This window comes from Spodoptera frugiperda, chromosome 24, assembly GCF_023101765.2.
Source record: "Spodoptera frugiperda isolate SF20-4 chromosome 24, AGI-APGP_CSIRO_Sfru_2.0, whole genome shotgun sequence".
NCBI classification, from domain to species: Eukaryota; Metazoa; Arthropoda; class Insecta; order Lepidoptera; family Noctuidae; genus Spodoptera; species Spodoptera frugiperda.
Genome location: NC_064235.1, coordinates 1,816,092 through 1,839,142, shown reverse-complemented (window position 1 = coordinate 1,839,142; position 23,051 = coordinate 1,816,092). Strand labels below are relative to the sequence as shown.

Below are 23,051 nucleotides of genomic sequence, written 5' to 3'. Positions count from 1 at the left end.
CCTTACACCCTGGGTGAAGTGAGAGGGAGTGTCAGGGAGGGGGGAAAAATCTTTAAAAATTGCGTTACGTAATACTTGAACGAGCACATTACACTTTAACCGACTTTGGGAGGTGGTGAGAAATGTCTTTTTTTATTACAAAACTATGGTCTGTCTGCCCAACAATGAAGCTACCTAGTCATTACAAAATGTATATTCGAATGGAAAGCTCCCGGGTCGGGCAAAGTATTACTGGGCTTTTTTCGGTTTATCGAAAATTTCTCAGTAGTAGCAAGGAGTCTGTAATTGTGTCCAGTATATGGCAATAGGCTCACCTCCTATTACATGGGACTTATAACACAAATGGTGAAAAGTGGATGTACATTTTACAGCGGCATTACGTGCCGTAATGTGCACCTCTGCCTACCTCTTCGGGAATAAAAGGCGTGACGTTGCATGTGTATACTTACTCAGTGTGACATTGGCTTGTGGTGTGGTCCTCAGCGGCTCCAGTTCCACCAGGGAGTCATTGTGGCTGAACGTCAGAGAGGTCAGGTACTCGCAGAGACGACCTGGGAGGGATGAGGAATGTTTTATGTAGGTACTAGCGGACCCGACAGACGTTGTCCTGTCTACACGTCTTTAATTAAAAATTTGTCGATCCAATGTCAAACATTCCAAAATCAACAACTACTAATAAATTAAAAATTTATTAAAAAAAACATTGTCCATCTGACAAAATTGTGAATCTAAACCATTCTCAGATTGACCCCTTGAACAAACACAAAAAATTTCATCAAAATCGGTCCAGTCGTTTAAGAGAAGTTCAGTGACATACACACTTATAAAGATATATAATCAAGTAGGTATGTAATTTGTTATATATAAAGAACTTTAAAAGTATCTGCCACGGCTTTAATGGGAGGGGAGTGTTGTGTTTGTAGATTACAATAGTGAACATTAATTATTATGATTATGAGTATTCTTTGTCATACAAAAAAATCTACGTATGCGTTTGTTATGAAAGATTTTTTATACAAAAATATCTTCGTATGAATTTGTTATGAAATAACTATCTCTTTCACTATCTCTGTCGCTTCGTCAATAGCAATTGTTTTCATTGACGAAGCGACGCATCGTGTGTATTTGTAAACCACTTTATGCATAGTAGAGTCAATGTTTATTTTACTTTTTATGTTCTCAAATTATGTGATAAAGATAAAACTAATGAGTATACAAATATAGTTTCTTCGGGAAAGTAGTTTGTAATCATGAGTACAATCACGTGTTTAAATATCGTTCACTAATTACCAGTCACCCTATATAGAAAAGGATATATTTTATAAATACCTGAGTAGCCAGGCGCGCACTTGCAGAGATAGTCGTTGGCGGTGCTCAGTAGAGGGCGCTCCAATATTATATCGTCCTGAAACATAGAGTCAAGGTAAGCAAAACTGTTTCATAAGGAAATATGGATAAAATTATGAAAATTATTCTGAAAATATTGTCTTCTCATGCATCGAATCTTAGCAAGTATCAATGTGAGTTTATCGTTTTATAAGTACTTTCTAAGATTATTTAGACACCACTGACAAACGGTGAAGGTAAACATCGTGAGGAAACCTGGGCTTATAATTTCGAAACACCAGAGGCGTTACAAGTGCGTTGCCGGCTTTTTGGGGGTTACGAATTTAAGGGTTGTTGGAGAATCGAGGATTGGGAAGATTGGCATTGTGAATATTGGGAAGGGGCGTAATTGGGCCTCGGTTAACACACGGTCCGGTCACACAACGAAACACAACGCAAGTGTTGTTTCACGTCGGTGTACTGCTCGGCCGTGGTATCACTCTGGTCGAACCGGCCCAGCAGTGCCGAAGCATGGCTTTCCCACAACTATAACACTACATCGGAACATTTTTTATGGGTTCCATTTTCTGTGAGGCAATGGTTCTCCTACGTGATAAACTGGATGAGTTTAAGTGTGGGAGAGCCATACTTCGCCACGAATGGGCCAGCTTGACCGCAATGATACCATGGCCTCATAAAAAACCGACGTGAAACAACGCTTGCGTTGTGTTTCGTTGTATGAGTAAGGTTACCGGAGGCCCAATTCCCCCCTTCCCAATCTTCCCAATCCCCGATTCCCCAACAACGCTTAAATTCCTAACTCCGTCTTGCCGCACTTGTATCTCGTCCATGGGCAGCGGCGATTGCTTACCATCAGGTGATACGTCTGCTCGTTTACTGGCGTGTTCCATAAACAAAAAGCATGGCTTTCTCACACCTATAACACTATATCTTCGGAACATTTTTTTATGGAATGCACTTTCTGTGAGGCCATGGCTCTCTAGTGTTTCAAGTGCTCATGGGCGGCGGCGATTGCTTACCATCAAGTGATCCGTCTGTCATAAAAAAAACATGGCTTTTTCACGCCTATAACACTATATCTTTGGTTTTTTTTGTGGGTTCCGTTTTCTGTGAGGCCATGGCTCTCTTTCATGATACTTATGATGAGTTATAGTTACCTGCAAAGGCCTCGGTTGTGGCAGGTAGCAGACTCCATGCACACAGTCGTGGTGTGCGCAGGGCGAGGTCCCCAGCGCGGCGTGTGGCGCAGCCTCGCAGTAGCGGCCCGCGTACCCGGCTGCGCATGCGCAGCGGTACTCGTCCAGACCGTCCACGCAGGACGCACCGTTCTGGGTAATGGAAATAAGATATGTAAGAACATAAATTCATTTTGAAATGACATGAAATGAAATGAAATGAAATGAGATGAAATGAAATGAAACGACATGAAATGAAAATGATGAAATGAAATGACATGACAAGAAATGAAATGACATGAAATAAATTAAATTTATTTTGCAAATAGGCTTACAAGTCAAAATTATTATAAAAACAAAATCTAAATGAGGTCGACATTTCCTAACGGACAACTCTGAGAAGAAATGCTGAAACGAACTCAGATGTCCATAGTCCAGACATATTTAAAAGTAAAAAAAATATGAGCATACATAACCTCACGCCCCTTCTAAACCATGGGCTTAAAATTTCTAATTTTATAAATTTGAAATCGCCAACCCGCAATGAGCAAGCGTGGAATTAATGCTCAAATCTTCTCAAACCTCTTTCGCTTCATCAACAGTCATCAGTCTTTCCATGCATGCTTGGCGGTTAAGCGCAGGTGTAGTGGCTGTGGTGGTCCGTGCACACCGCTCCGTTGGCACACTTGAATTCCTTCGTGCATATAATCTTCTTCAAATTCTCCTGAAAAAGTCGAAGTTTGGATAGCATGATGACCGTCACCATTCTTCCCGTGGGTGCGTATACCTGATTAGGTTACAATGAAACCCTTTTACACGTCAATAGGAATTTCAAATAGCTAGATGAGGCCGGCATTTCCTATCGGACTACTCTGAGAAGAAATGCCGACACAAACTCAGAGGTCATAGTCTCTTTTAAAGTCCAGATTCATATCCGTCTTGTATATATTTCATTCCTGCTTGGACTAATTAGAAAAACTAAGACAAAATTGGCACATACCTGGCACATATGATTGATGCAATCATCAGCATTCACAGTGCAGTTCTGTCCGGAGTATCCCTTGGGACACGCGCAGGTGTAGTGGCTGTGGTGGTCAGTGCACACCGCTCCGTTCTCACACGGGTTGAATTCCTTCGTGCAGTACGGGATCTTCTTCTCGCAGAATTCTCCTGAAAAAGAAAAAGTGAAGTTTGGATTTAGCATGATTGACCACCATTATTCTTCCCGTGGGTGTTGTAGACCCGACTAAGGGTCTAATTTGATTGAGACTGGGCAGCAGTGCTGTCTGATAAACTTGAACTTTTATAACTGAGAAATAAATATAGATTCAGTACAGATACAGTAGCTATTGGTTGTCTAGAGCCGACTGAGTTACAAGAAATATGGCTTCGTTACAAAGCGTACTATTTAGTATAACAATAGCTACTGGCTCTGTACTGAATCAACCTTTATGTTCTTGGATACTGAATAACTTAAATTAAAAACACCAAGATCTTAGGTTATATTTTAAAATCTTTTTATAGTAATTCATCATCATCATCACCCTGTTCTCGTCCACTGCTGGACATAGGCCTCTCCAATGGCACATTTGCAGGAGTACCCTTCGAGGTGGTCAACGCAGGTGGCATTGTTCTGGCACTTGTTTGCCACGCAGTCATCAATGTTGACCGTCACTCCACCTAGTATAGCACCACAGATGGGGCCCAATAGGGCTGATGCCTGATCCGGAGCTGCGGACTACCTGCGGGTTTACCGGGGCTCCGGCTCGAAAAGCAGGAGAAGGAACGGGGTGGTTTTTAGTCAGTAAGAGTCTGACACTCCCTCTCGCATTGCCCAAGGCGAGAAAAGTCATTGGATGATTTTCCCCCCTCAAAAAAAAAACCTAGTATAGCACATATATAGTAGTTCTTACCCATAAACCCAGGTGCACATTTGCAGGAGTACCCTTCGAGGTGATCAACGCAGGTGGCATTGTTCTGGCACTTGTTTGCCACGCAGTCATCAATGTTGACTTCACAGCGCGCGCCTGTGTAGCCTGCCTGGCAGGAACAGCTGGGGAGATGATATATTATTATTATGTAGGGGTCTCTAATAACCCTGATTCTTTTAAACTGTGATCAAGTGTGGAGATTATGGCCAACTTCTATTTGATTTAATGTTATAAGCCCCCCAAAATCTGCGTGATGTTTTATAGCATATAGCCTTCCTCGATAAATGCGTTACCCAACACAAAAAGAATTATTCAAATCGGACTAGTAGTTCCGCAGATTAGCGCGTTCAAACAAATAACTGCTTTATAATATTAGTATAGTATAGTATAGTATAGATATAAAGTGACTCACTGAAACCGCCCCTCCTCAAGCACTCGACACATTCCGTGCGCGCACGGGGAGCCGTAGCACGCGTCGATCTGGTGTTGGCACTCGTCGCCATGGTAACCGCGCGCGCACAGACACTCGTGCCCGCCCGCACCGCGCGCACGGCACGAGCCCCCATTGCGGCACGGGTTGCTGTAGCAGCTGTCGCATTTTGATATTATTTCTGCTGGGGGTTTGCCTGGAAACATGTTTTGAAGTTGAAATGGTATAATTAAGTATGTTTAAGTGTGATTATTTTCAATAAAATATCGTAAGTTTTGATGATTTTTTGTTACTTTTAATGGTCATTATTTTAGTCTATATCAAATACTTTACTTGAAATACTTTTGTGGTGTCCCAAAGGGCCCATAGTTGGAACATATTACTGTATTAAATTTTAGACCACACTGTAGACTACGAATACATTAAAATGATTTTTGATTTGATTTAGATATTTTTCTTACAAAATGTTTCGATAAGTTGTGATATTCAGAACTAAATCTTGAAAGCTGTTACCAAATTAACGATCCCATTGATAGTGAAAAATGGGTGTATATTTTTTTTAAATAGAATAGTCTTTCATCTTGTTTATAGGCATTGAACTCAAACTTTTGTTCACTTTTATTAATCCAAAAATAAGGGTGTTTTTGCACCCAGAGATGTGCTATACTACGTTGCTGTGGTTGCGTTATGCTTCCACTAATCATATTCATTGCTACGTATAGTTTAGTTCTGGTGGAAACGGGTTCAACTAAGATAAGTTTTTATACAGAGATATACGTGCTTTGGCTGCGTGCTGATGGCTTGTCTACTATGGATACATGGCATACTCATTGCATCTTCCTCGCACAGCTACTAAGCTTAGTATACTGATACTATACTATTTCCACTGGGAAATGGAACATAGTTTCACAGCTTAGCTATTACATCCTTACAGCATAGCTACATAGCACATCTCTGGTCAAATAAATGCTTTTCCTCTCTTAAACGGATGTTTAAAAGAACCCTTACCTTTACAAACAAAAGCACTGGACTGGGTGCTGAGTATCAGCTTGTCTCTCATGGCGGCAGGCTCCGAGCACCGCGCGATGCCAGGCTCCACGTACTCTCCGGCAGACTTCACCCATTCCGACAGCCAGCGGGAGTTGCAGTCGCAGTATAGCGGGTTCGAACCTAGGGCACTGAAAAATGAAATTGATTAGGGAATTTGAAGCTTAATGTTGAGATTGGAAGGTTTGTTTTTGAGTGTGATGTAGTGTTTGGGCATTTTTGACAGCGGAGAAGGTATAAGGTGTTAAGGTTTTAAGTGTGGGAGAGCCATGCTTCGGCACTGCTGGGTCGGCTCGACCGGAGTGATACCACGGCCGAGCAGGACACCGACCTGAAACAATCATAGGCGTTGTGATTCGGTGTGTGAGTAAAGTTACCGGAGGCCCAATTACCCCCTTCCCAATCCCCGATTCCTCAACAACCCTTAAATTCCTAATCCCTAAAAGGCCGGCAACACAATTTTAACGCCTCTGGTGTTTCGGGTGTACATGGGCGGTGGCTATTGCTCAGTCGATGGTGCCCTGTCCAGCAGGGCTTTTATTTCTCTCTGCGGGGCTTAATGTGAACTAATTAAACAACAGAGGTCTTTTTTTATGTTGAATGGGCCGACGTTTGGCCGCTATCTCGCCTGATGGTAAGTGATGATGCGGCCTACGATGGAGCACGTCTGCCCATAAGCAACCTATTCACTCGGGCTTTGAAGACACCCGGGTTATACCCATCAGGAAACACAGGTCTGTTGTCGACAAAACTTCAGTTTGGTCTGTATGTATGTATGTTATTAAGCAGTTCTTCTACTTACACATGGGAGATAGACTCCAGGTCCCTGAACACTCCATCAGCGAGCATGGAGATGTTGTTCCCGTGCAGTGACAGGACACGGAGCTGGGTCAGACCCTTGAGGGCATCGCGCTGGAAGCAAACACTTAATATTAGTATCATTAAATTTTTTATGACTTGCGGCAAACCTAGAAGGGGATAGGCAGAGGACGTACATTATGGCACATAGATGCCAATGATACACCCACATTGGTCACAGATTTATGCTCTGTAAGTCCCACGTAAGACTATATAACATACTAGCAAACCCGGCGAACTCCGTTTCGCCACCAATGATTTTCCCTGTTTTTCTCTTAATTTTTCCCGAATTTTCTTTGCTATAAACCTCACGGAGCCCGAGACCTTTCCAACGAATACAAAACCGTGGAAATCGGTTCGTGCGTTCTGGAGTTATAGCGTCAGGAAGGAAAACACGACTTATTTTTATATAATAGATATTACTAAGTACATTATATCTCTGTAAACATGTATTTAATATCTTGTCTTAATAAAATTAAAGGCAGTATCGTCTCAGAATTCGAAAGTTTCATTTCTCTCTTAACTCGAACTTTAGAGCTCTGATTTTTTTTTTAATAAACGTTGCCCCACTTTAGGATTTTCTCCTGTGTCGTGGGTGCGTTTACAAACATATCACACAAAGAGTTGCTCCGTGCGGGAACGATTACCATTCTACCTGTTGCACTTTATGCAGCCAGTTGCCCAGCCACCGCACCAACCGTGCAGTCAAATGATAAATGATATTTATTTTTACAAATAGGTTACAAGATAACACTTTAACACGTGAATCTCTTGAATAACTAGATGACGCCGAAATGATGGTCCTGAAAAGTTGGATTGGATGTTTCCGATTTAAGATTTTGTTTGTATCGATAGTCGAGACCCCAGTGGTTGACTTTATACTAACGAGCTAAGAATTGAGGTTTGATTCCTGGATAGGGCAACGTTTTTCTGTTTCCAAAATGCTACTTCTTGATATATATATTGGTATTTGAACGTCTGGAACAACTGGGATCAGTAATATTCCAGTAAACAAATCAAAAATCGAACCAATCCTTGACCGATAAATAAATCATCATCAACAAAGGAATTACAAGTTTATGCACCTCGAAATAGAGTAACAAAATCCCCTGCCGCTTACACCTTCCAAGAAACAAGAGACGTCACGTCAAACAAAAAACAACTTTATACACCAAGAAATTAAGCACAAAATCCCCTGCCGCTTACACCTTCCAAGAAACAAGAGACGTCACGTCAAACAAAAAACAACTTTATGTCCCTCGAAATTAAGTCCAAAATCCCCTGCCGCTTACACCTTCCAAGAAACAAGACACGTCACGTCAAACAAAAAACAACTTTATGTCCCTCGAAATTAAGTCCAAAATTACCTGAACACATCTCAGCTTGTTGTAACTGACGATTAGAGTGGATAGTTTGGTGAGTCCCTCAAAGGTGTTGTTTGTGATCACGCTGATCTTGTTGTTGGAGAGATCCAGGCGCGTCAACTGCGTCAGGTGGCGGATCTGGTCCGGCAGGATCGTCGCTATGTCGTTGGATTCCAGGTAGCTGGGGAGAGAAAGGTGGATTTTTGGGGGTGTTTGTTTGAAGTGGAAATTAGTAAAAGAGTGGGTGAGTCATGCTTCGGTACGAATGGGTCGGCTCGACCGGAGTGATAGTATGGCCGAGCAGTACACCGTCGTGAAACAACGCTTGCGTTGCGTGAGTGAGGTTAGTGAAGGCTTAATTATTCCTAATCTTCCCAATCCCCGACTCCCCAGTAACCCTTAAATTCCTGACCCCAAAAGGCCGCCAACGCACTTGCAACGCCTATGGCGTTTCAAGTGTCTATGGACGGCGGCGATTGCTTACCATCATGTGATCTGTCTGCTCGTTTACCGACTTGATGATGATGATGATGATGATCAAAGGTCGAAGTCACAAATTCACAATTTAAGACCCGAAAGTCAAAAATCAAAAGTCAGCTCAATACTTACTCCGAAGCTGCGGACAACGTAAAAGGTTACCGGGTCTCCGGCTCAAAGCAGGAGTAGGAACGGGGTGGTTTTTAGTCAGTAAGAGTCTGACACTCCCTCTCGCCTCGCCCAAGGCGGGAGAAGTCATTGCATGATATTCTCCCTCAAAAAAGCTCAGTACTTACAGTTCAGTAGTCTGCTTGGGAATGTTGAGTGGCACAGTGGTCAGCTGTGCGCGGGAACATCGCACCACCGTGCCCGTGCAGGCACATTGCGCCGGGCAGTAGTCCGGGGATAGGCAGCCTTTGTCTTCCGCTAGAGAAATATTAATATTATATGAGCAGATGTATGAGTGTGATGGAAGGCTAAAGAAGTATTTTTCCACGTAGAAAAGCGACGCTTCGCTTACAGTGGGCCGGCTCGACCGCAGTGATATCACGGCCTCACAGAATACTGGGTTGATAATATAGCAAAAGCGAATTATAAGACAAAAGACAATTGTATGCAGCCGTGGGACTGAGAGGAGTCTGCGGATAACATAACGGGTTACCGGGGCTCTGGCTCAAAACAGGAGTAGGAACGGTGTGGTTTTTAGTCAGTAAGAGTCTGACACTCTCTCTCTCTATCAAGGTGGGAGAAGTCTATGGATGAGAGTCACCCCTAAAAATCCCGATCCGTTCCACTATCCCTACATCCCCAAATCGCTAAACCCCAATGTCCAAATCCCGAATTACTACAAAGCAGGCAATGCACTTGTAACTCCTCTGGTGTTGCGGGTGTCTATAGGTGTCACTGATTGCTTACCATCAGGTGATCCGTCTGCTCGTTTTCTCCTATATCCTAAAAGTTTCGATTGTAAGTAACTTACCAGTACACTTGAAATCAGAAACTTCCAGATGATGCAAGTTAGCGTCTCTCAGCGCGGCTGGTGATCGGCAGGTAGCTGATGGAGACAGGCGGCGGCTGCGGAGCCAGTTCGGCAGCCAGGATATATGGCAGGTGCAGTCCAGGGGATTAGATTCCAGATTCCTGTTGGAAAAGACCAGTAGACTGAGAAGACTGAGTAGACCAAGAAGACTCTTTTTCTTCTCCTCTAATAATATCTTCTGATTAATATCGTTGCGGGATCCAAGACAGTCATTCATGTCTCTGGGACGTTGGACTTCAGTGTTCCGAAGTTTTTATGGTTGTATCTACTGTAGATCTTGGCTTACAGGAGTTGCAGCGGCAAGAAAGATTGTGGCGGCAAAAAAAGACCTAGTAGACTGAACAGACCGTTGATTAAGTGGTCTTTAAAGCGGTTGTTTATTTGTATGAGCAGCTGCTATACAAGCAACACACATAAGCGTGTGAACAGCTCCATGTTCCTTGACCACAGAAGAGCTGTAATTGTAGGTTGTTTAGGAACGTTACGGACATGTGGCGCCGCTGTTATAATGCCGTATTTGTAAAGAGTGTTCAAATTAGCTCAAAGAGAATAATGCACTTTTTGGCTAATTGCTAGGTCTATTTCGCTCATTTTTTTTATATGTTTTCAGCTCCATACGGTATATGTAAGATAGAGAATATTATATAGTAGGTACTTACAAAGTGGACAGCATGGTGAGATGGTCGAAGGCCCCTGGAGTGATGCACTTGATCTTATTATCCGTGAGCGACCTGTGAATAAAAGTAAGTTATAACGAAAAGAAAATAAGGAAGATGATTTAAGTGTGGGATCGCCATACTTCGGCATGAATGACCGGCTCGACCGGAGTGATACCACGGTCTCGCAGAACTCCGACGGGAAATTTGTATGCGCGTGAAATTGAGGTTACCATCTCCGATTCCCCAACAACCTTTAAATTCATAATCCCCAAAATTTGGCCGGCAACGCATTTGTAACGCCTTTGGTGTTCAAGAGCAAAGATCAACTAGACTGACCGACAAACAGACGTTATTAATATAATATATTTGCGTTGACGTCCAAAAGTGCCTTCCTGGTCTATTTGAAATAAATAATTTTGACGTTAACTTTGGCTGTGATAGTCCACTGTCAGACTATGGGCCTCACCTACATATTTTTATGAAAAGGAGGCTCATAATCCTAGGATTTGCTATAATATCCACGCTTGACAAATGGAGATCGCAGTATAAAAGGTTCAGGTTTATCAGAGAGCGCTGCTGCCCGGTCTCTATCAAATGTGCATTTCTGTCTATCTTCTTTCTTAACAAAAAATATACTCACAGCACACTCAGACTATGCAGCCCGAAGAACATCTTATCAGTGACAGTCTGCAGCAGGTTCCCATCTAGCAGCAACTCCTGGATGTTGGCAGCTCCATCGAATGCGTTATCTTCTATCAGAGTTATGCCTGTACAGAAGAATGTAATTATAAGGGGATAGAAGAAACAAATGTAAGTTCTGGTTCACGTAAATAATAGTTGAGAGCGGAACTGTTAAGTGTGGGAGAGCCATGCTTCGGCACTGCTGGGCCGGTTCGACCGGAGTGATACTGCAAGGTGTGAGTTCGGGAGCGTAATAAGGAGACGTGTTGATCTTATGAATACCTTTAATTGACTAAACTTATACGACTAACTTACACTACTTATAGGGACGAGGTGTCACACACTACACCTCTTTCCGTTTTTGGAAAAAAACCCTTAATACATTTTTTTTGAAAAATAAAATAAATATAGGGACGAGGTGTCACACACTACACTACCGCGGCCGAGCAGTACACCGACGTAAAATAACGCTTGCGTTGTGTGAGTGAGGCCCACTTCCCAATCTTCCCAATCCCCGATTCCCAAACAATCCTTAAATTCCTAACCCCCATAAGGCCGAAAACGCATGGTAATGCCTCTGAAGTTTCGGGTGTCCTAACTGGGCGGCGGCGATTGCTTACCATCAGGTGATCCGTCTGATCCTTTACCGGCTTATACCATAAAAAATGTATCCACAATACGTTGTTCAACAGTTGTACTTACCATTATTCCGAAGGTCCAGCTTGGTGAGGTCTGGTAGGCGTCCAAACAGACCGTCTGACTTGATCTGCCCAAGACTGTTGTCTGACATCAACCTGTAATGAAAAATATTCATAAATATTATAATCAACCATCAGGGAGCTTTTCCACCAGAGATGTGCTATGCTATGTTGCTGTGAATGCGTTTGGCTTCCACCAATCATATTCATTGGTACACATAGCTTAGTACTGGTGGAAACGGACTTAACTAAGCTATGTTTTTATATGGAAAGATATGTGCTATGGATGGCTTCCCTACTATCGATACATCGCATACTCGAGCTGCAAATCTTCCTCGCACAGCTACATAGCTTAGTATCAGTGGAAACGGTCACATAGTTTCACAGCTTAGATATAACATCTTCGTAGCATAGCTACATAGCACATCTCTGGTGGAAAAGAAAGGTTGCTTTTTTAGATATAGGAAATTTAAAAAGTATTTGACGTTGGTCATAAAGCAAGCTTGAAGTGGAATTGGGTTGGTCACGTCTGCCGCATGTCGGACGAGCGGTGAGCAAAACTCACTACTGAGTGGAGTCCGCTCAACGTCCACAGACGTCGCGGCAGGCCCAGAAGGAGATGGCGGGACGAACTCGACAGCTATGACAAGGATTGGCCGCAAAAAGCTTTAAACAGAGAGGAGTGGAAGGAGGGTAGGGAGGCTTCTGAACGCAGTTTTTTTTTCTTATTTCTTATTTTTTTTCTTAAAAAAATGGTTGCCTCTAGCATTATTCTCCTGTGTCGTGGGTGCGTTTACAAACATACAAGTTCACATGCACATGACATCCAGACCCGAAACCACAATTTGTGGATCACACAAAGAGTTGCTCCGTGCGGGAATCGAACCCGCTACCCGTTGCGCGGCAGCCAGATGCCCAGCCACCGCACCAACCGTGCAGTGGGACGATCATGGCTGAAATCTAAATCTTATTTAATCTAAAAAGTATTTGGACAAGAATCCAAACAATAAGTATTATTAGATAGTATAAAACAACTCACAGCGCATCAGTATTAACAGGCAGGTCCCTCGGCACCTCAGTGAGCGCTGCGCGGGCGCACGCGACACTGACTGCGCGCGCGCCGTACTCGCACGCGCACGCCGCTGGGCACGCTGCCGCCGAGCCACACGCGTTGGTTGACTCTTCTCCAGCTGTGGACGGTGGAAATAGACTAACACTTGAATACTGAGATGCTACTCAATTAATAAAAATACAACAAACAACAAATATCGTGCTATCTTTGTCATTTACAAAGAAATTGTAGTTACAGAACTATTCTTAAGAGCGTCTTAAAATTAAGTGGCGTTTGAGTATTTGACCATTAGTACCTTATTATTTTTTATGGTATAAGCCGGTAAACGAGCAGATGGATCACCTAATGGTAAGCAATCGCCGCCGTCTATGGACACTTGAAACACCAGAGGCGTTACAAGTGCGTTGCCGGCGTTTTGGGGGTTAGGAATTTGGTTGGGGATTCGGGGATTTGGAAGGTTGGGAAGGGGGAAGTGGGGTTCCGGTAACCTCACTCACACCACGAAACACGTCTCAACGCCTCTGGTGTTTCGGGTGTCTATGGACGGCGGCGATTACTTACCATCAGATGATACGTCTGCTCCTAAAACACTCAAAACGTTGTTCCGTGCGGCAATCGAATACACAACCCATAACAGCACAGCAACCAACTATAGATCATAAGTACACGACAACAGTCAAAGCAAAATACACTCTATCACAATAAAAATAAGACTTACGTTTGCACTTAAAGTTCTCTTCCCTTAAGGCATCAATTCTCTTCCTGCTCATACGTTTGGGAGAGTCACACTTGGCTCCAGAAGTCTCTATTGGGTTCTTTCTTAAATACGCTGCAAGCCAACGCAAGGAACAGTCGCAGGCGAAGGGATTCCGACCTAAATGCCTGTGGAATAAGGTTGGTTTTTGAATGTGTAAGAGTTAGGGATAGAAATCTAATAATAGTAGGTGTTTGAAAAATGTTTTTTTTTTTTTAAAATATAACTGATTGATTTAATTTTTGATTCGAAAGTTCAGTTCTGTGTATCTTTTAAAATGAAAAAAAAAAGATTTTGTTGATACTTTACTGTTCGGAATTGCGACTGTTAAGTTAGGAGTTTGAGGTTTGAGTCTCAGTTCGAGCAAATAATATTTTTGATTATCGAAATTCTTGGTGAATTGTGTATGTCTTCAAAAGTTCCAAAAAATTGTGTATAATGTTTTTTTTGGATGTAAAATAACTTACAAGGTTTGAATCCCGGTTAGCGCATCGAATGTTCCATTTGGTAGCGATCTGATATTGTTGTCGTATAGAGAACTGAAAAAATAAACAAAGAATAAGATTATCTACTGAATAAAAAACACTATACATACATACATAACCTCACGCCTGTCTCCCATGGGATAGGCAGAGACAATGGAACGCCTCACTTCATCAACAGTCATCAGTCTTTTCATGCATACTCGTCAGTTAAGGGTACTTTTAATTTAAATTATTTAAAAATTCACTATAATATTAACATTTCTTTTAAACTTCAGAATGGTTTGTATTAAACTCCCTACTGTAACGCACACTTATCAGAATAATAACGTAATCGCCTCGCCTCGGAACAGGCTCCGAACTTGAATTCCCGCGCTTACGGCTCATCGTCCCCGCGCATACGTATCTCCGTCCCCGCGCTTTCTCTCCGTCCCGAGCTCACATCTTTCGTCCACCCTTTCCCCTTTCCCCTCCCGCGACGGGACGGCGAGGCGTAAGCGTTTTGTCACCTAGCCGTAGAGTTGACGTACAGGCGCAGCTGATACGTATAATTACGTGCATAATGTAGGTTGACGCCTGGTTGACAGCGAGGCAAAAGGCGTTACGTTACGATCCCTATCCGATCCCATATGTGTGCTGAGACCTTAAAGGTACTTTTAATACATTTAATTACGCCGACGGTATTTCTTTTTTGACCTCATATGGTTTTGCCTTTAACAGTAATTTCATTCTGTAAATCCCTGAAAGATCCTTCAAAACGCAAGTGATTTCATTGTTCAGCAACCTGAATAAAATAACATAATGCATTTATAGAGGAACACTCTGGGTCATAAATCTGAAGTAGCTAGTAGAATATATAATAATATAATGAGTTCTTTAATTGTCTGCCATGGCTATAACAGGTAGTGCGTGTAAGAAATAAAAATATTGTGATAAAAATAAAACTATCTAGAGTATACAAAAAAGTTTTTCGGGAAAGTTGTTTGTAATCATGAGTTTCAATCATGTGCAAATATCGTTCAATTACCAGTCACCTTAGGCAGTTGTTACCAACGGCGAGTGAACGAAAACTATCGGCTATTTTTCGCTCAAGAAACGTACATAGATATACTTTCCGTGTAAACAAATAGAGATGCATAACAAATAGTTGATTGCTGCCTGTTCATGATGCCGGGAGTGCTCCTTCACTAGTTTGTCGCTGAGCGACAACATACAGACAAAACTCCTCGGCGACACTCGCCAAGCGATTAAAACAAACGCCGAGCGAGCAACCAGTGGTCAAAATTCTCTACATGCGTTTCGTAGTGCGAGTAATCGCCCGCCTCACTCGCACACTCGCCTTATAGCCGCGCTACACAAATATCAGAACTACAAACTCGCTCGCCACGTCTCGCTTAACTCGTTTCGTTCTAGCTCTACTCGTTACTCGTTATAGTCGTTGCCGGTGGGAAAACTGGCTTACATTGTTGTGGATGAGCTACGAATACTTACAGTAACTGCAGGGAAGAGAGCCCGTGGAATATCCCCGAAGGTAGGTCCTTTATTTTGTTACCGTATAGCACTCTGAAATCAGAAAAACATTGTATAAATGTATGATGTAAAGGATCTCCCATCTCCAACCCGCTTGCCAAGGGTGGAGATTGAGAAAATATTCTTTTATAGTGGAGAGAGATTATAGTAGAGAGAGAGAGAGATTTGGAAGAGACCAGAGTGTGTGATAAAATCTTTACGTTTTTGTTCAGGGGGTGTAATCATCCAATGCGTTCTCCCGCCTAGGGCGAGGCCAGAGGGAGTGTCAGACTCTTACTGACTGAAACCACCCCGTTCCCCCTGTTTTTCGAATCAGAGCCCTAGTAACCCGCTAGGTGGTCCGCAGCTCCGGGTCGCGAAAATCTTTACGCTTTTCTAAGTGGTGGAGATCGCAGTATAAAAGGTTCAGGTTTATCAGAGAGCGCTGCTGCACAGTATCTGAACTTATTCGAGTATACGATACCCTCGGGAACAAGGGCTTGTAATATTGAATATTAACGGTGTTATTGTATAACCTATTTACAGAAATAAATATCATTGATCATTTAATAAATGTGTCGTAAACTATATCGCGTACATTTCCGCAAGATTTCTTGGGAACTCAGTTTCTCAAAACATTGGTTTTCTGTGAATGTGTACATTGTAACTTTCTACGTAATGTTATAACAATACCATGTTTAGTTGCTGGGTTAGTAGTCTCAGTACCAGGTGGTCTTTTTTTTTGAAAAAAAACGTTGCCCCACTCTAGGATTTTCTCCTGTGTCGTGGGTGCGTTTACAAATATACAAGTTCACATACACATGACACCCAGACCCGAAACAACAATTTGTGGATCACACACAGAGTTGCTCCGTGGTCTACCTTTAGATTCGATCCCTAGGTGATTTCGATGTCACACCCACTTTAAGTGTGGGAGAGCCATGCTTCGGCACTACTGGGCCGGCTCGACCGGAGTGATACCACGGTTTAGCAGTAAACCGATATGAAACAACGCGTTACTGTTTCGTTTTGAGTGATTTACCGGAGGCCCAATTTCCCAATGGTGTAAATGTCGATTCCCCATAAATTTCTAACCCCCAAAAGCCGGCAATGCACTGTAATAAGCCTCCCATGTTATAGGGTGTCCATTGGCGGCGGCATATTGACTTATGCTTACCATCAAAAACTGTGATAAACCTGAGATCATTTGTCCGGCGGTTCACATGCAAGCAAATATGCCGGTGCGTTTCATCAAGCACCGCTGAACATGGGCCTCCCCCAATGCCTTCATGGGTACGCAACAAATATACAAGTTCACATACACATGACACCCAGACCCGAAACAATGATTTGTAAATTACACTAAAGAATCACGGTCCTGCGGGAATCGAATAAGTATTAAAATTATAACAATCTTCTTCCAAGGATACTTACAATGAAGTTAGGTGCACAAGACCAGTGAAGGCGTCTGCGGCTAACTTCGTGATCTTGTTATTTGACAGGTCTATGCGCGCTACTCGCTTCACTGACGCGAATGCGCCGGCTCCCACTTCTGTTATCTCGTTCTGTTCTAGGCGGCTGGAAAGAGATGGAGATATTAGTTTAGTTATAAAGTCATATGATTACTGCCGTACACCAAGTGTATGTCGCATGATTTTTCCATTTTAAATCAACAAAATGTCACTACACAAGTACAGGCGTCACTCGCTAGATTACAGAAAAATTTTTCTGTAAATCTGATCGCCTAGTACCTATCTACCTAATTTTAATTCGCATGAAAAATAAAAAAATAAAATATTGGAAAAATTCATAACTTCGTTCCATGAAAACGTTTGTATGATTTGAAATCAAGAACCATGCGATACCAAGTATTTGGTACAATTGTTTTGTTATTTCAAGCTGAAACTTTATGTAGAGATTCTATTGAACCTGTAATCATCAGGGCTTCTTGATGCATATGGGTATTTTGTTACACGTTGTATATATTTTTTTATAATGTGACTCACATTTCAGTAGCCCTATGAGGTATAGTGGCTGGTAGTTCAGAGAGCAGCTTCTCCCTGCAGTCCACGGTGCCTTCGGGAGTGCAGCGGCATGGAGGAGGGCAGCGAGGTTCCGCTGAGCATTCCACCGTGGTAGTTGTGGTGGGACCTGGAGAATTAAGATGATTTTTTTAAAACGTTGCCCCACATTAGGATTTTCTCCTGTGTCGTGTGTGCGTTTACAAACATACAAGTTCACATACACATGACACCCACACCGACACAACAATTTATGGATCACATAAAAATTTGCACCGTGTGGGAATCGAACCCGCTACATGTTGCGCGGCAGCCAGTTGCAAAGGCAACGCACCAACCGTGCAGTCAGTCAGGATTGAGAAGGAATATTTTAAATTGGTTTTATTGAGTTTGCCCCGTTTCAAATTCAGTAAATTAAGTTTTATTAGGGCCAAACTTAAATGTTTTAATGTAATGATTTTTTATGACTTTCGATGCTAAAGTGTGGGAGAACCATGCTTCGGCACTGCCGGCTCGGCCGGAGTGATACCACGGCCTCACAGAAAACCGACGTGAAACAACGCTTGCGTTGTGTGAGTGAGGTTACCGGAGGACCAATTACCCTTTCCAATAATCCTCGATTCCTCAACCACCCCTAAATTTTGAACCCTCAAATGGCGCAGCAGCTGGTTGCCCAGCCACCGCACCATTTATTCGACCAGGATATCCGTCTAGTTTCAAACCAACTTTGAGAGCCCACAAACTAGTCGAGAAACCTATTAACTACCTTTGATGTTCCCACGACAACCGAAATGAAATCAAGTTCATCCGTGATCATGGCGCTTGCAACAGTGCCGAAATATCGGAAACTCATACAAATAGAAAAACATGGTAAATATCCCGTTTCGAGTTCTAATACTAGAGATGAAATCGAATTTATGACTCATGAAGCTACTTACCGCTGCAGATCAGCTCATGCGGCTCCAACTCGGTGAGGAGTGCGCCCCTCAATGCTGCTGGTGCCTGGCATCTGGACATACACACATCATTCGGTATAATGGTTGCTTTGTTTAACACATTAAACGCCAAGGGGGGCAAAAGTGACCGGCACTAGCGGAGGATTTGCCTTCAACAGTTTTCTGTTGGCAGTCAAAGTCTTAATGGATATGTATCGTATTCTTCTTATTTCATAAAACATTGCCCCACACTAGGATTTTCTCCTGTGTCGTGGGTACGTTTACAAACATACAAGTTCACATACACATGACACCCAGACCCGAAACAACAATTTGTGGATCACACAAAGAATTGCTCCGTGCGGGAATCGAACCCGCTACACGTTTCGCGGGAGCCAGTTGCTCAGCCATCGCACCAACCGTGCAGTCAAATTATATGGTATCGTCACGTCTTTTATCCCCGCAGGGGTAGGCAGAGGTGCACATTACGGCACGTAATCGCTGTACAATGTACACCTACTTTTCACCATTTGTGTTATAAGTCCCATGTAATAGGGGGTAACTGGGCAGACGACAGATGTCGCAAATAGACCATCGACAATCAAATCAACGAAAGACGCCATAAATCATACATCGCACATATGAAGTGTACATGCGAATAAACATGGATAGAAAATCCCAACGAACAACAGTTGGGCAGAAAGCCCGCCAGACACGATCACCGCCTCGCGGAGGATACTGCTTTACTTAGGGAACTTTACTCGCTGTTCCCTAAAGTAGTTCATTTATTTTGTTTTTCTACATACCTGGCACCAACTCCTAAGATCCCAGCAGCTCGGACAGTGGTAGCCAGTCTTGCGACTCTACAGTCGCATACGACAGGATTGTCGGTCAGTCGCAACGTGTTCAGGCGACTAATCGCAACTGGTTCCAGTGAGAGGTACGTCAAGTTATTGTTGTTTAGTGTCCTGAAAACAAAATTGAAATTAAAACAAGTGAATACATATTTTTATTTTATGTTAAACGCTTTTAATGAGCTCTGTTCTACCAATCAAGTTTTTTTTGTGGATGTAACGAGCAGACGTATCACCTGATGGTAAGCAATCGCCGCCGCCCATGGACACCCGAAACACCAGAGGTGTTACAAGTGCGTTGCCGGTCTTTTGGGAGTTAGGAATTTAAGGGTTGTTGGGGAATCGGGGATTGAGAAGATTGGGAAAGGCAGAATTGGGCCTCCGGTAACCTCACTCACACAACGAAACACAACGCTTCGGTTGTTTCACGTCGGTTTTCTGTGAGGCCGTGGTATCACTCCGGTCGAGCCGAAGCATGGCTCTCCCATAATTCTGTTTTAAACAATAGCAGCTGTCACCCAACACCCCTATAGGGGGACACAATTAAAGGAAATTAATTTATTCTTGAACTGGCAATTGGGTCAAACTATTTAAAGCGAGGTCAAATCAATAGACAGGAGGTCAAAGCGGTCAATTGATGACTTATCGACTGGTGGAGTCTTGTTAAGGCGAGCTGTTAATACATTTGGCACCAGCACTCTTCCAGTGGGTGTCGTATACCCGACCAAGGGACTACAGACAGAGACCGGGCAGCAGCGCTCTCTGATAAACCTGAACCTTTTATAGTGCGATGTTTCTACCTGTCTGCTAGACGAGGAGATTATAGTAAATCCCTCTAATTAAGTGGAGGCTCATTGTTCAGCAGTGGAATACCACGGTTAAGAGGTGATGCGAATGTAAGTGAGGTTACCGGAGGCCCGCTTCCCAATCTTTCCATACCTGATTCCCCAACAACCCTTAAATTCCTAACCTCCAAAATGTAACGTAGGTACTTGTAACGCCTCTGGTGTTTCAAGTGTCCAAGGGCGACGCCGATTGCTTACCATCAGGTGATCCGTCAGCTCGTTTACCAAAAAACATACCTATATTAAAGTTAGTTATACTCACAGTACTTCCAAACTCTTCAGGTTTTCAAAAGCCTTCTCGTCGATGCATTTGAGGTGGTTCCCATCCAGGTGTAGACTCTTCAATGCCGTCAGACCCCTGAACGTCCTCCGACTGATAGCAGTCAGCTCGTTCCGACTTAAATCTCTAGAATACGAACAAGAAATGTCAAACAATATTGTAGATGACTTATTTTTATTTTAAAGTCCGTCTTGTAGATTATTTTAAAATATTAAACACATATTTTTTAATTTTCTACGGAAATAAATACTTTCGAAGATATATCGATTTGAAATATCGCATGACATCACTTCTAGGTACATTTTATACGTAGAAATGACGGACTAAATAGATTTTTAATTTTTATACCCCGTCCTCATCTCTTTTATGTCAAAATACATGTGTAGAGGATGAAAATAATTAATTACAAATTGGATAGTTTTCTCAGTCAAAAATATGTTATTTTTACTTTACAATATTTATTTATTTATTTAACACATTGAACGCCGCGGTGGTCACCGGTGACCGACGTTAGCGGAGGATTTGTCTTCAACAGTTTTCTATTAGCAGTCAAAGACTCACTGCCGCACTCAGAAACATTTAATGATTACTTAAACTATTACTTAGTAACGAATTTGTATCGAAAACAATTGCTAAGGACTGGGTTAAGTAACCATTAAATGACTCTGAGTGCGGCAGTTAATCTTTAATTTACACAATACAATAGTGGTACATAAGGCGAACTCAATGCCGTATGGCACAATTTAATAAAATATCTCAAAATAGACGTAGTTTCATTCGTTAATTTCATGATTATACTACATTTTTTGCTGTGTCATACAATGTTCACATTGTGTGGCAAAGACGTATGATGCTATTTTATCTATGCCACTTAACGTGAACACTTATGTATGTTTAAAAACAAGTGCGCACATGTCTGGCGCTAGCGTTAGACCAATGTGGTACTTTTGAAAGTTAAATAAAATATATTTTAAAGATAAAAGAGTCTGTTTATCACTTGTTCTTAAGTTTAGTTGAACTGCTAATTACGTTAATTGGCTGAGAAATTGCAAATTGCTTATGTTTATTTTTTTTTTCTAAGCTTATATTGTGATATTACGAATATTATGACACAATTTGATTTCGATTTTAATGGTTAGTGTTAGAAAAACGATGATAATCATAAAATACGGTAGATGACTAATTTTAATTTCAATGTCCGTCTTGTAGATTATTTTAAAACATTAGACACGTATTTTTTATTTTCTTACGGAAACAAATACTTTCGAAGATATATCGATTTCAAATATCGCGTGACGTCACTTCTAGGTACGTTTTATACGTAGAAATGACGTATTTGCTCCCACTCCTAAACTTTGATATCTTATATGACAAAATAAAAAAATACGTGTCTAATATTTTTTCATTACCTAACTGACGGACTAATTAGATTTTTAATTTCCATACCCCGTCATCATCCCTATTAAAACCATTAATGGCTATAAAAGTTTCAACACAAAAGTTAAACAATTCCAGTATTAATGAAATTAGTTGAGAGTTCTCTGCCCGCACCCTCGAGTCAACAGCTTGAAGGCATAGCGTTAGGGGTGTACACAGCAGTTATTGCAGAATAAAGCGTCTTCGCACGCCATCGGCGATGTTAAATATTAAACTTTGATGAGGCAGCCCTAGGTGCGTAAGAATTGTGTGGATCAGTTTTGAAATTTAAAGATATGTTTTGTTAATAAAATATGCATTTTGTATTATATTTTAACTGTTAGTTAGTTTGTTAAGTCAATGAAAACTAATCACTACATAGTATAAAACAAAGTTGCTTTTTCTGCCCCTATGTCCCTTTGTATTCCTAAATCTTTAAAACTACGCAACGGATTTTGATGCGGTTTCTTAATAGATAGAGTGATTCAAGAGGAAGATTTATATGTATAATATATGCATAATATTATGTCGCTAGTATTATATTATAAATGTGAAAGTTTATTTGTTTGGATGTTTGTTCGTCAATCACGCTGAAACTACTGAACGGATTTTGATGAAATTTGGTATACAGACAGCTTACTTGGGTGATAGGATACTTTTTATTCCATGGAAAGACGGCCGAAGCCGGCAGAAGCTAGTAAAGTATAATGAGATATGAACCACTGTCGAATTCGAATTCTCTTCTTCGTCTCGACAATTGAAATAAGATTACGATCTTATTTTTTAAAGATGAGTAGACGTTTGGCTTCTATCTCGCCTGATGGTAAGTGATGATGCGGCCTACGATGGAGCACGTCTGCCCTTGGATTAATTTATTGGAATACTTATACGTAATGCAAGTAAATCCTATATTGAACATTATTGAGATTCTTATTTAATAAAACCCGCAAGTAAAAATGTAACTTAAGATACCAACACGAATAAAAACACAATAAAAAGACTAGAGAATTCCCCAAACAACAATAAGCATCGCGTGACATCCAACAACGAGAAAGACCTAAATAAAACCTTTATTTTTCCTAAAATAACCCAAAAAGGTTTCAACTGGTAGAAACTACGTAAGACCATAAGTCCACGTATCTCTCATTTCAGTACATAAATAAAAGAAACAGTACGA

General features: G+C 41.9%; 1 protein-coding gene and 1 long non-coding RNA gene across 2 annotated transcripts in view; both read right to left on the bottom strand.

The window, feature by feature from the left end:
* Positions 1–23,051, bottom strand: part of LOC118278660 (protein slit) — a 123,023-nt gene that overhangs the window by 8,612 nt on the left and 91,360 nt on the right. The window contains exons 6-29 of the mRNA XM_050703830.1: positions 20,441–20,584; positions 19,286–19,447; positions 18,483–18,553; positions 17,530–17,674; positions 16,958–17,101; positions 15,506–15,577; positions 14,733–14,798; positions 14,000–14,071; positions 13,497–13,660; positions 12,746–12,896; positions 11,711–11,802; positions 10,968–11,094; positions 10,328–10,399; positions 9,609–9,769; positions 8,926–9,055; positions 8,156–8,333; positions 6,733–6,842; positions 5,892–6,061; positions 4,866–5,079; positions 4,436–4,575; positions 3,523–3,692; positions 2,505–2,675; positions 1,330–1,405; positions 450–551 (exon numbers count right to left, since the gene is read on the bottom strand). Coding sequence (XP_050559787.1) covers positions 450–551; positions 1,330–1,405; positions 2,505–2,675; positions 3,523–3,692; positions 4,436–4,575; positions 4,866–5,079; positions 5,892–6,061; positions 6,733–6,842; positions 8,156–8,333; positions 8,926–9,055; positions 9,609–9,769; positions 10,328–10,399; positions 10,968–11,094; positions 11,711–11,802; positions 12,746–12,896; positions 13,497–13,660; positions 14,000–14,071; positions 14,733–14,798; positions 15,506–15,577; positions 16,958–17,101; positions 17,530–17,674; positions 18,483–18,553; positions 19,286–19,447; positions 20,441–20,584 — 3,104 coding nt within the window. The remainder of the gene's footprint in view (positions 1–449; positions 552–1,329; positions 1,406–2,504; positions 2,676–3,522; positions 3,693–4,435; positions 4,576–4,865; positions 5,080–5,891; positions 6,062–6,732; positions 6,843–8,155; positions 8,334–8,925; positions 9,056–9,608; positions 9,770–10,327; positions 10,400–10,967; positions 11,095–11,710; positions 11,803–12,745; positions 12,897–13,496; positions 13,661–13,999; positions 14,072–14,732; positions 14,799–15,505; positions 15,578–16,957; positions 17,102–17,529; positions 17,675–18,482; positions 18,554–19,285; positions 19,448–20,440; positions 20,585–23,051) is intronic.
* Positions 1–23,051, bottom strand: part of LOC126912277 (uncharacterized) — a 138,025-nt gene that overhangs the window by 36,146 nt on the left and 78,828 nt on the right. The window lies entirely within an intron of this gene.